Source organism: Brachyistius frenatus, unplaced genomic scaffold, assembly GCF_029030835.1.
Source record: "Brachyistius frenatus isolate BFR_SWC_R1_liver_20210118 unplaced genomic scaffold, ASM2903083v1 Contig_4, whole genome shotgun sequence".
Taxonomy (NCBI): domain Eukaryota; kingdom Metazoa; phylum Chordata; class Actinopteri; family Embiotocidae; genus Brachyistius; species Brachyistius frenatus.
In genome coordinates, this window is record NW_027210603.1 from 788,163 (window position 1) to 800,432 (window position 12,270).

The 12,270-nt window shown below is 45.1% G+C and overlaps 1 protein-coding gene across 3 annotated transcripts; it reads right to left on the bottom strand.

Annotated features, from left to right (window-relative positions):
* Positions 1–997: 997 nt before the first annotated feature.
* b4galnt1b (beta-1,4-N-acetyl-galactosaminyl transferase 1b) lies at positions 998–12,270 on the bottom strand. Of its 3 annotated transcripts, none has more exons than XM_069708130.1 (13): positions 11,874–12,270; positions 10,220–10,323; positions 10,001–10,099; positions 8,478–8,700; positions 8,216–8,392; positions 7,650–7,756; positions 7,067–7,104; positions 6,797–6,977; positions 5,753–5,845; positions 5,436–5,623; positions 5,213–5,353; positions 4,790–5,027; positions 998–2,849 (listed from the first exon to the last, which is right to left on the bottom strand). In XM_069708130.1, exons 4-13 carry the CDS (start codon positions 8,690–8,692, stop codon positions 2,632–2,634), a joined length of 1,596 nt encoding a protein of 531 aa, XP_069564231.1. In that variant the 5' UTR covers positions 8,693–8,700; positions 10,001–10,099; positions 10,220–10,323; positions 11,874–12,270; the 3' UTR covers positions 998–2,631. The 3 variants fall into 3 exon arrangements, with proteins under 3 accessions (XP_069564231.1, XP_069564223.1, XP_069564213.1); XM_069708122.1 differs by having other exon boundaries at positions 10,200–10,323; XM_069708112.1 differs by lacking the exon at positions 10,220–10,323.

Here is a 12,270-nt window from a genome sequence, read left to right on the forward strand (position 1 = left end):
TGGAGTTAGAATGAATGAGCAGGAGGGACGCTCTGCCCGTGTTTGGTTGTTACGTTGGACGAGGTTACAGGTTAGGATAAAGGTTTGGGAACACTTGACTGACAGCGAAAAACAACCAATCACAGCAGCGTCCCTCCGGCCGATCCAACCTTTCACGGCTCCAGCCCCGAAGTCTTCCTCCATCCGGTCCCCCTGCAGTCCATCCGGTCCCCCTGCAGTCCATCCGGTCCCCCTGCAGTCCATCCGGTCCCCCTGCAGCTCAGCCCGCCTCTGGCGTGATGACACATGACGTCCCAGAGGCTCGTGGCTCATTTACACCGACGCTCTGGTGCAAGTGAGGTCAGACTCACACTGTTCACTGCTCCAATTATCATCTGTCCCAGCAGGTCTTCTCACGTAGACCCTCGACACACGTTTCCCTTTAGAGCAGCATCAACAAACCGTTTTTTTTTTTTTTTTTCTGTGTATAATCATGGTGTCTCACTCTGTTTTCTCGGATTTTAAAGACGTGTGATTTGGGACATTTAATTTGAATTGCATGAGTATAAAGATAATCAGGAGGCAGTGAACTATATATGAAGAGGGTGGTTTGCTATTTTTATACGGTGGGAGCATTTATCAATGCAGCACAAGAGGCTGCTGATATTTCAGCATATTTCATTAAACTACATTAACATTTTCATTTTCTCACCAGAGGATGGAGGTGGGTGGGGGAGGGGGGGGGCACCCCTCCTCATGTCGCCTGCTCAGTACGACTGTAGATTTATTAGCTGTGATTTTTCTGAAAACCTGATGGCCTTTTTTCCTCCTTCACACATCCTGTGTCCTTCATAATAATTTCTGGTTAACAGATAATTAACATGTGATGATAAACATTTATTTTCCACACCGTTAGTTTAATTCATTATTTAAAAAAAAGTCACTGACACTGACAATCATCTTTGAATTCAGTTATGAGATCATTTGTGTAACAAAGTGAACCAACACAAAACAAGACTTGATGATGCAGCTGCCAACATCTGCGTTCAACTCTTTAATGACAGAAAATAAATGATATTCACAGTAAACATGAAATATGATCTGAATCCAGTGGGTGAAGAAAACAAGGCAAAAAAAAATCAAATTATTTTTAATTATTAAGCGCACTCCAGCAACTATGAAATTTACAGAATTTAAATTAAAGTGTTTAATCAAGTTTTTTACATTTTCAGGACAGAGATGTCTTGAAGGACACTTGACGAGAGCAAAGTTTTTTCCACAGACATTTTAATAACATTTAAAGTAAATAAATATTTTTTTGAAAAAAGGTTCATGATGCTGCAAACGACTCATACAAGTGTTTCTTTTAGGTGAAGCAGGCAGGTTATATTTCCGTGTCAACACAAAAACGTCACCATTAAAAAAAGTTTTCCGCTCGGCTAAAGATCCGTTACGAATTCTAACATGGGACGAAGTTTTGAACGCACAGCTACACGAAAGATTTTCAGAACGGGATCACGGATGCTTCTCGCGTCTGTCAACAGAGCTAACATCGCATTAAAAAAAAAAATCCAGAACAGACGGAAACGTCACAAAATAGTTTCAAAATATTCCTCTCCAGATTTAAAGAGGAAAAAAAATAATCAGGTAAATCTCTGGCACCTCGTTAATAACAAATGGCTGTTAAAATCTTATTAAGAAACAATACAGTGACACAAAGGCGCCATCTAAAGGCCATGGTATAAAAGAACAGCGTCATCACTTCAGGCATGAGTATAAAAACAGGCTCTGGTGCTTCGCTCGGCTCCTTTCACTCAACATCATTATTAATTCTGCCTGTTTTCTTCTTTCATCATGATGGAAAATAAACATGCACTTTGGTTCATCCCACGTTTTCTTTTAGGCAGCATGTAAAGATGCGATCACGTTTCACCACACCAACGCTCTTCGTCTTTAGATGCTCGTTGAAGAAAGTTCCCCCGGGTCAGTGGGGGGTGGAGGTGGGGGTGGACACTGGGTGTGTGCGTGTGTGTGGAGGGGGGAGCGATGGGGGGGGGGGGCACGACCCAAAGTTTCTCCTCCTCACAGGTGACACAAAGGATTCTGGGTAGAAAAACCAAAACACAAACACATCAGAACACCTCAAAGCCATCAGCGGAACCGTCGCGTGGCTTCGTTAGAAGGACGCCGTCGCTCCGAGTCCACGGGACCGTCACTTTCTCCGAAGTGTCCTTTTGTCCTCGATCGCGTCCCCGACCTCCCTCTATTTTCAGATAGTGCAAAATTGAAGTGGAACCTGCGATGGAGGACCGTCTGGACGCTACCTGTCGGGAGGATGTAGAGCCAAATAAGATCTGTCAGCATGAACTTCTAAAACCCTGAATTAAAGGACGAAAGGACTCGTTTCACTACAGCTGCTTTCCCTCCAGAAGAACCTCCATATTCTGGACGACGGGAGGGTTTTTTTTTCAGCCGTGCACCGACAGATAAAACATGCTAAAACCGAAGACCGGAAACCGTTTCAAGGTTTCCGAGACGAGGCGAACCGAAGAGGTCGTCCGACATCTTATCTGACGAGACGCGGAGGAGGAGAACTTCTCTGGCAACTCAGGAGGAGCGGACGGACCTTCGGGACGGGGAGGAGAGGCGGAGCTAATTATGAGTCAAACACTGGAACCGGTTCTTGAAGAACAGGAGGCCGTTCTTGGTGTGCGTGGCGTCGGAGGAGGCCGGCGGGTAGCGGAACTTGGCGTACGTCTTGTCGCTCCCCGACTGGCTCGCCCACGGCAGCTTGATTTTGGTGGCGTGATTGACGATGACGTCATCGCAGGAGCCGACGTGCAGGGATCCCAGGCCATCGATGAAAAACTCTGAGAGGGAAAAATATCAAATTCATAACTTCAAACTCCTAAAATGATTAAAAAGCAGACAAACTTTTTTTCAAACCCACAAAACTTTTTATATTTTAATGACCGAACATTAAAATCAAAAATGATGCAGAAGAAATCTGAAATACTTTCACTTGATGACATACTGCAGGCGTAAAAACATTATAAAAGAAACTGAATGAGTGGAGTGGAAGAAACCGCTGATAAAACTGAAGTTTAATTAAACTGAATTAAATAAGAGCGTTCAGTTGAATTACAGACGAGGACTCTTCGATGGTAGCGTGTGCTGATAAGAAGATTTCACAGTTTAATTGATGAGCCAAAATTATCTTCACATATGATGCTATCTGAATAACTTGAATCAGATATAGATCTTTAAATAAAAACCTTTTGGCTGCCTTTTTCATTAGTAGTTTTGTGAAGTTGACCTTTGACCTTTTAGATATACAACATCATCATTTTATCCTTTTAGACCAGGGGTGTCAAACTCATTTTAGTTAAGGGGCCACATCTCAAGTGGGCTCAAGTGGGCCAGACCAGTAAAATCATAGCATAATAACGCATACATAACGACAATATTTCTCTGTTTAAATCACTGGTGAAGGTTTTTGGATGATAAACCCTATTTTAAGGTCTTTCTACAATAAACTAGAAACATAAAGACCAAAAACTCAGACATCAGCCCACTGTTTATCTGCCCGGCTCTCCTCTGCAGATTCCCTCGCTTTGTGACGCGTTTGACGTCAAACGCGTCACAAAGCGAGCAGCGAGCGCTTCCTCCTCCGGAGCAGACGTCGCATTTACGCTGTTTTTAAAGCAATTACTGGATCGATTAAAAAAAAAATAACAAAATGTTTGTAGTCATAAACCTCCATATTCTCATAGAAATGCAATTTATGTCTTTCTGTAATTTTCACACTTAGCAAAGTCATCCGGCGGGCCGAGCTGGACCCCCTGGTGGGCCGGATCCGGCCCGCGGGCCGTATGTTTGACACCCCTGTTTTAGACAATCGTGTAAAATATATATATTTTTTTATAATTAGCGAATTAATTCCTGTCTTATGGCCACAAACATCTGTGAAGAAGACCACGAGATCTTTAACGAGATCATAGTTTGTTCCGGGTGACATACTTCCTTTAGCACACAAACAAATAGTGCTCTTACGTATCAGGACTCTGACAGCAGAAACTCTGAACATCTTCACCACAAACTAAAAACACTCCTCCTCCTCCTCCTCCTCCTCCTCCTCCTCCTCCACCTCCTCCTCCTTTACCTTGAACAGTAGAACTTTGGTATCTTAACATGGAACTTACTGATAGAACTTTGTAGTTTGGCTTTCTGGAAGAAATGGTATTTTCTTGATTCCTGTTGTTCTGGTTTTGAACCCTCATGGTTGAAATTAACTTATTGTAAGTCGCTTTGGATAAAAGCATCAGATAAATGAAATGTAAAGTGATGACCTCATCATGTGAACACATCACCCTCCAACATATCTGGAGCTTTAATTATTTTACCCAGAAATCAACGTGTTTTCGTGTCCTCGTGCTTCCTCCGACACCTTATTTTGAGAACTCTTTATGCCCCGCCCCCTTCCTCTACGGAGCCAAGATGGCGACCGTTTTGAGTGGAAAGTGTCCAGAGTTTCACACTTCTTTTGAATTTTTTTGGACCGTTTTGAGTGCATCGTCCTGGCACTTGTTCTGTTCTGTATGTTTCTGTACTGACAGTGTGAACACACTGATGAGTGAGAACACCAGTACAACATCTGGAACGCAGCACTCGTGAACGTTCGTGCCAAATTTAAAGACATCGTTTCCTAAGAAAGTGAAGGAAATGTCAGCTGCTGTTATTACGATGAGTCACATCATTTTACTGTTCGCTACGTGAAACATTTCCGCGTGAGCGCGTTGACTTTACTCACCCAGGTGAGCCACCCTGGCGAGGCGCGGGTCGAAGCCGACCTGCTGCACTTTGTCGGTGCGAGCCAAGAAGAAGTTGATGACCCCGTCGGTCACCACGCAGTTGGGGAACCCTCGGATGACGTGATGGAAGCCTCTCCGCATGTGTAAACAGTCGCCGTTCTCCTCTCCGGGCTCGATGGAGATGGTTTGTCGGTAGGTGGCAGTGTAACCCGTGGCCTCCCGCACGGCCCCGCCCACCTGGACACACACACACACACACACACACACACACACACACACACACACACACACACACACACACACACACACACACACACACACACACACACACACACACACACACACACACACACACACACTGATGTCACCAACATGTCAGCAGTAACTCGTGGCCAGCAGCGGTTTCCTCCTCCGTCTCTCACCAGATCCAGAGTGGTCCTCTCCAAAACATCCACCAGCTTCTCCAGCTTGGTGTTGGCCGTGAAGATGAAGTCGTCGTCCACCCACAGCACGTACTTCGTGGTCACCTGGGAGACGGCCAGGTTTCGGCCGGCAAACCAACCCTGCGACACGAGACACGAGACGGTCAGAGAGCGTGAACGGAGACGGCGGAGACGCGTTAAAGGACTCGTCGGCGCCCCCTACCTTCCCGAAGGGCATGATGTAATGCTCGATGTACGGCCCCGAGATGGTTTTGGGGTTCTCGCTGTCGTCGGCGATGACGATGGTGACGGTGGGGTAGTATTTCCTGATGCTGTCGATGAGATCTTGGAGCTTATTGTACCGCAGGAAAGTCTTCGTTGCTATGGTAACAAGGGCGCTGACGTTGTACTCTGCAGAGAAGAGATAGAGGGGAGGTTTCTTTAGGAAGTGCCAGGTGCTTCAGAGACAGCAGAGACGCAACACATTAACGGGTGGCGGTTGATCTGTGGTGAGATGTTTGAGCTTCATGTTTGCCGTACCTCCTTCGGCTCCTGTGTTGTACAGTTTCGGTGTCACGCCGTGATGAATCTTGATGCTGAAGACGGCTTGATGTCCCTCCGTCTCAAACTGCACTAAAAGATGAAAGGATAAATCTGATTAGTGCAATGAGATCAAACTGATTCCAGCATGTGAGAAGTTGAGAGGAAGTCACTGCAACTGCTGTTTATTCTCTATAGAAACAAAACAAACAGTATTATTATACTGGATTCTGATTGGCTGCCCAGCTCTACCTGAAGAGGGAGCAGGTCATTCTTCCTGCTGGGATTATTACGCAACAGCAGCAGTGAGGACATTAACGGGTGATAAATAGAAAACAAGGACGAGAATACGAATGATCTTCGGCAGACGTGATCATTCGCTATCTGGTGGAGAATTTAGTGACAAGATTGATGTCACATCAAAAACTGCAGTTCCCCTAATGGCCACTTGAGGCAAATCCCCACAGTCTAACTTGAAACGTTGTTTACAGTCTAACTTGAAACGTTGTTTACAGCCTGGTACAAAAAAACTGTTTCGGCCTCTCGAGTTTATTTCCGAGTGAGTGAAAACTGCACTAAAGTTATGCATAATTAAGGGCGAGGCTGCTTTGAATGACCACCTGCCTGCAGGTTGCAGCAACTGCCCGTCTCTGTTTTCACTCCTGCACTGACTCTGTCCTGTTTTTGGACTATCTGGGAGTAACGCTGAGTCAGGTGCTGCCAAAATGCCAAAATCACCAACGAATTGTATAAACCCACTAAAACCACAAGCTGTTGCTTTTATAGCAGATGTAACGTGTTAATGAGTGAGCTGTAAAGATGCAAGGAAACGACTTTAAGCTGCTGGCTTCATATTTACTGCAAACGTATGAGAGCGGTATTTAAATGTATTTACACTGAGCATTCGATTCTTTACATGGAAAAACAGGAAATTTGAATTAGCTCGCTGGCTTTTTCTCCAGTTTTGTCCGATTCTTTTTAAAATGTAGGAATAAGGAAGTCCACGGCAGACGAGACGGGCGATGCAGGTGTGCGAGGTCTCACCTGTGTCTGCGGTGCTGGGATGAAACAGGGTGTTGGTGTAGGTGACGAACTGCAGCTGTCGGTTCAGGTTGGGCAGCAGGCTGCTGGACAGCGTCATGTGCATCTCGCCGTCACCTTTGAGTTTCACCGCGTCCACCTCCGCCGCCACGTTCAACGTTCCCAGCGTGGCAGTGACGTTTATCTGCAGAGAGGCGGAGGGAGACGGAGGTGGCGTGAGAGGACCGCAGACCTCCATCGTAACCGTAGAGACAGACGTACTGAAATACTCACTGAGTAGTGATCTCTGGGAAGGTCATGCAAGGCCAAGCCTGGAAACATTCAGCAGACAGACGTAAGTCACTGCAGCCATTGTGATAGATTTAATCCACTTCCTGTTTCAGGTTTCAGTACACTGTTGAGAATTTATTGTCAGTTTGTCGTTTCAACACTAATGCATGACTCAACAATTCAAAGCCCTTTTCCGGGAAACTGGATTTCAGCTCGTTTGAGAGTTCCTTATTGTTTAGTAACATTAATTCACATAGCTGAGCTCCACCCAAACCAGCTGAATTAGCTTCTTTTATGTGAACAATAACAAACTGATACTCAACGCACACATTTTGTAGCACGGCAGCTTAAATTCAACAGCATGTGCATGTTTTTTTTCACATGCTTTTCATTTGAAAAGTTGTGGCGTTCGGTCGACCTGCGGTGTAACTTTGATCTCTCACTCAGTGTCAGACTCTCTTTATGGCTCCGCCCCCCAAAACTTGCGGTCCAGACGAAAATATAGTATTTATGTTATTGACCTCATTTCTGAGCAGCTGTTTGTTTCCAGCGTAAATTCATTTTGACTGTGTATGTGAGGTCATACCTGGGATGATGATTGTTTTCAGTGGTCGTACCTCCACCCCCTGGGTTGGATACTGTAAGGGATTGTTGGCCTCTGCAATAATGAGTGCATCTGCAGGTGTCTTTGACCTGAAGGGGGGAAAAGTCTGCATCAGGAAACTGCCCAGCATCCAAACAGGATACATCCAGTAACATATTCAGGAGAAGAATAAGTACATTTCATTTCATTTAGCGGACACTTTTATCCAAAGCAACTTACAATAAATGTATTTCATAGTAGACAAATATGATTAATATTCAATGAGTGTGTTTGCTCTGTATAATTTAATATGTCATCCAACTATTCTTCTGAGATGGAGGTGGAGTAATGAATCCTCAGTGGTACCTAAACACCCGTATTTGAAAAGGTGAAATGAGGGCATGGATGACTTTCTCCATCCCAGAGAGACACAAAGGTCTCAGAAATGATTTTGAGTTCACTGAAGCTGATTTAAATCTGACCTGAAGAGATAAAATCATCACTTTACGCCGTAATAGTTATTATTATTTCGTGCCTCGCAGGATGAAGTGTGACCCCCTCTCCTTTACCTCTTCTGAAAACTGTTGTACTCTTTGGCCCGTCTCCTCTTCATCTCCTCCAGCTCGCCGGCCTCGAAGGCGGTGTGCAGCGGGTGAGCCGACACCCGCGGGAACAAGAGCTGCGCGAAGGGCAGGTTCACTCCTCCGCTCTCGCCCTCGCACACGCACACGTTACGGGCCAGGAGGCTGTGAGGTCACAAACACGGAGGCAGCTCTTTACCTCAGATCTGCTCAGGAGTCGGTGAATAGATAAAAACAACGCAGCTCTTACCTCGCCACACCGTCCCTCACGTGGAAGGGGATATTGCTCAATTGATGGTCCGGTTCTGGCAGCCTGTCCTCCAGATGGTGATCTACTAAGGGCCCCGGCCGCTGCCACACGTCCACTGTGGTGTAGGCCCGAGTGGGCCACGAGTGGAGGAGGGCCAGCACCAGCACCACAGACACCACGAGGGCGAGCAACACCGTCTTCCTCAGGGACCGCATCCTAAAACCTGCCAGACATGTGGACCGGATGCTGAATGACTTACTGGTTACACCATGAAACGTTTCCTAACACACCTGAGCTGTTAGTATGAGTGAGGAATCGACATTTTAAAGTTTAGCTGAGGATAATACAACAGTGAGACTCTATTAGGTATACTTTTCTCTCCTCTGCAGCTCAGCACATGAACAGTGCTCAGAAACCATTGAAAGCTATCAGTTCCGCTTCAATTTTAGGATGAGGTGAGTTTTTACACAGAACAGAAACTGCTGAGTCGTCTTTTGTCATGGAAACAAAACACACAAAAAGATCCGATTCTCCTCCTCGTGGCTCCGTAGTTGTGGAAGATGTTCCAGATGCCCCGGGGCTCCTCTCATGGTGCAGCTACTCATCGGTGATGGATGTAGAGTGACGACTGATATTCTCGATGGTATCTACGTGTCTACTGTGGCTTTATAAAAACACGCTCTGATTGCTGGAATGTGGTCCGAACAAAAACAAACAAGTGGAAGGAAATATTCAAGCAGCCGCAGATAAAACTCCAGCAGTCCTGCATGAAGTCAGTTTGATGCTGCGTTTGATCTACAGTCTGCATTTTAATGGTTAACAAATCTTGCTCCACCATCAAGGAGTAGTTTTCTCCTCCTTTCCTTTCTCTCAGCCCACATTTTTTCCATTCTCTTCCTCCGTCACATTAGTGAAAGCAGATGTTTCACGGTTCAGAAAGTTGCGCACGAACAATCGTCTCTTTCTCCTCCAGATATGATAAACAAAAACTCTATTTGTGACTGTGTGTGTGTGTGTGTGTGTGTGTGTGTGTGTGTGTGTGTGTGTGTGTGTGTGTGTGTGTGTGTGTGTGTGTGTGTGTGTGTGTGTGTGTGTGTTTGAATTACTGGTGTTGTGGGGATGTGAATCTGTTTACGAAGTCACATTGTGGGAACTCACCTCCCTTTTAAGGACAAAAACTGTGTCCTCATAACAAATAATTTAGTTGAAGACTTGTTTTATGGTCTGGCATGTTGGCCTGATCGTCCTAGTTCGTAAAAGTCTTCAGGAATAAGTGTTGTCCTCTGAAGTGATGGAAACACAGATCTGTGTGTGTGGGGTGGGGGGTGCAGCCAGCCTTTGTGTTGTGTCTGAGACATTTTGTACGCTGAGAGGAGCTGGCTGTCTTCCTCGGTCTACAGAGCAGTGATCTAATTTCCGAGCAGCACATGCGACAGACTGAATCAAAACCTCTCAGAGACATTTAGAAAATGAACTTCTCTTAATTTCCAGGTATGGCTGCATGTTTTTAAACTATTTCTCACCTCACTGCTTCTATCCGGTCATTGAAAGGACAACCTGGTTAGACACCTGCATCTCCACAAACCATGTAGACAGTCACAGAAACAAGTGAGGACCTTCATCTGGAGACAAGAAGACAAATGGTTAGTCATAGAATGAAGTATTGGTGACAGATTAGATTCAGAGGAAGTGCACGTTGCACACAAAATGACTGAAAACTACATATCGCATGAAGGCACAACCGGGCGGCCATATGGTGCTTCAGCAGCTGCTTCCATGGTCTGATGGACCCCGAGGGGAATCCTGTGGGGGTTGGGGGCGGCTAATTTAGCTTTATTGTGGCACACTGGAAGAACAAAAAAAATCGATAAAGAGTGAAAGAGCTGATAGGATAAGCAGTGAGCAGCCAATCAGCAAAGCCATTTCAAAATATCTCTCACAAAACAGCTTCTGAGTGGTGCTTTCAAAAGCATTTCCTTCAGTAAAATGCAGTAAACTGAGTGAGCGTTCTGCATTTTTTATTTCTCCAGTTAAATGCAGGAAAGTGCTCATAACTCTGTTTATCCAAGTATGTAGCTATACAACAATTTCATCAGCATCTTTTCACTATAGATAAATTGTTTATTACAAAAACCCCTTAAATGATTTTAGCTGTAACAAACCAGAAAACATGAAAACAGAGAAACACAGAGCACAAAATAAAGAAAATGGCAAAATAAAAACATAATGCCCGACTGATGCTGGATTTTTGGAGCAGAAAACTGATACCAACATTATGAAGAAAAGAAATGCTGATATCAATATATCAAACGATATTTCTTACATATACAGGACTTAAAGTATAGCTGTCTGAATACTCAAATGATTTACAACAGAGGCAGGACAATTTACACGTTGTTGTTAGAGCAGCTGCTAAACTAAAGCTTCTTTTTCTCCATTATATTCTGTAATAAAAAAACAGGTTGTCATGCCAACATATACACCGATACCAACTTATATGTGGGTTGGGCTCTACTTCAAATGTTTGTTTTTTGGTGAATAGAAAGCATCAAATGACAGGTTGTAAGATAGCCTGATATGATGACATCTGTCAAATAAAAGTAGGCCTTTAAATCGAACCCAATAATCAACACAGCAAGAATATGAAGCAATAAGTACAATTATAATTCAAATTAGTGTGAAAAACAAAAGAATAAAACATGTTTTAATTAAATGTGATGTGTCCTGATGCTAATTATACCCCTCAGTCCTGGTAACGGCTGTACCCTGTCCAGTAGCCCTGCATGTGGATCCAAATGTTCCATTTTGGATGATAATTAGCATCAATGGTGCAACAATACTTAAACATAAACGCAGAGGTGACAGATGATCCAATCAGAATGAAAGTGCTGTTTCTAATGAACCCCTAAAGGAGCCTGTGAGGACGCCGTGGACATGTTAGAGACACGCAGTCTGGGTGTCCCTCCCAAAGTGTGCGTGACGGAGATGTAGCCTTCAAATTCTGCTCTAATAAATCTACATCTGCACCACCTCCTCTGAACATTTAAACAACCTTTCATATCATGTAAAATGTGTCTCTAATGCAATCCGGAACAGCCAACAGAGACGCCATCAGGCCCATCAGCCGACCATATCGTGAATAATAATTTTAAAAAAAAACAACAACCCACAAGCATTCAAAGGCTTGAACGTCTCTGACTCAGACTCGAAGCCTTTTATGATGAACCACATCTCCAACACAAACGTATTTGATCGACATTAATGGCTGACAGAATTCCTCTGAATGAAACTGACATGTTCCCCTCAGAGCCGAAAACACCGACAAAAACACCCGCCGTGCTGAAGGTACATGTACGGGCCCTTCACAGAAAAATCCCCCCAGAAAAGGAAACTCACCTCAGTTAAGGCGCAGCAGCAAAGCTGTTTCACCTCCTCCTGCACCGAGCAGCTCGCCCCTCTTAATGAATTTGTTCCTTGGCGATCTTGCAAATAGGATTAGATGGAGAGGGAGGAGGTGGGGGGCGGGGGGGGGGGGGACCGGGGAACGGAGCAGAGACAAATAATAAGACGGCCGCAAATCGCAACACTGCGGGCTGTGGAAGGACGGATGCTCCCCCTGCAGCAACCGCGGCTGCAGCGCAGCGGAGACGCGTCGCACCTCAACGCAGGCGGTCGGTCAGCGGAGCGGCGGCGGCGGCGGAGACATCACGGAGCTCCGACAAACGATGCAAAACACATTTCATCATCAGCCCGCTGTTTGCGAGATTCATTCAAACTCACGCATCGTTTATTA

Coding starts and splice junctions, on each gene's coding strand:
- b4galnt1b (XM_069708112.1), bottom strand. CDS start 8,692: ATGCGGTCCCTGAGGAAGACGGTGTTGCTCGCCCTCGTGGTGTCTGTG. Junction 7,105..7,649: donor GAAAACAATCATCATCCCAG/GTATGACCTCAC, acceptor GAATGTTTCCAG/GCTTGGCCTTGCATGACCTT. Junction 5,846..6,796: donor TCCCAGCACCGCAGACACAG/GTGAGACCTCGC, acceptor TTCATCTTTTAG/TGCAGTTTGAGACGGAGGGA.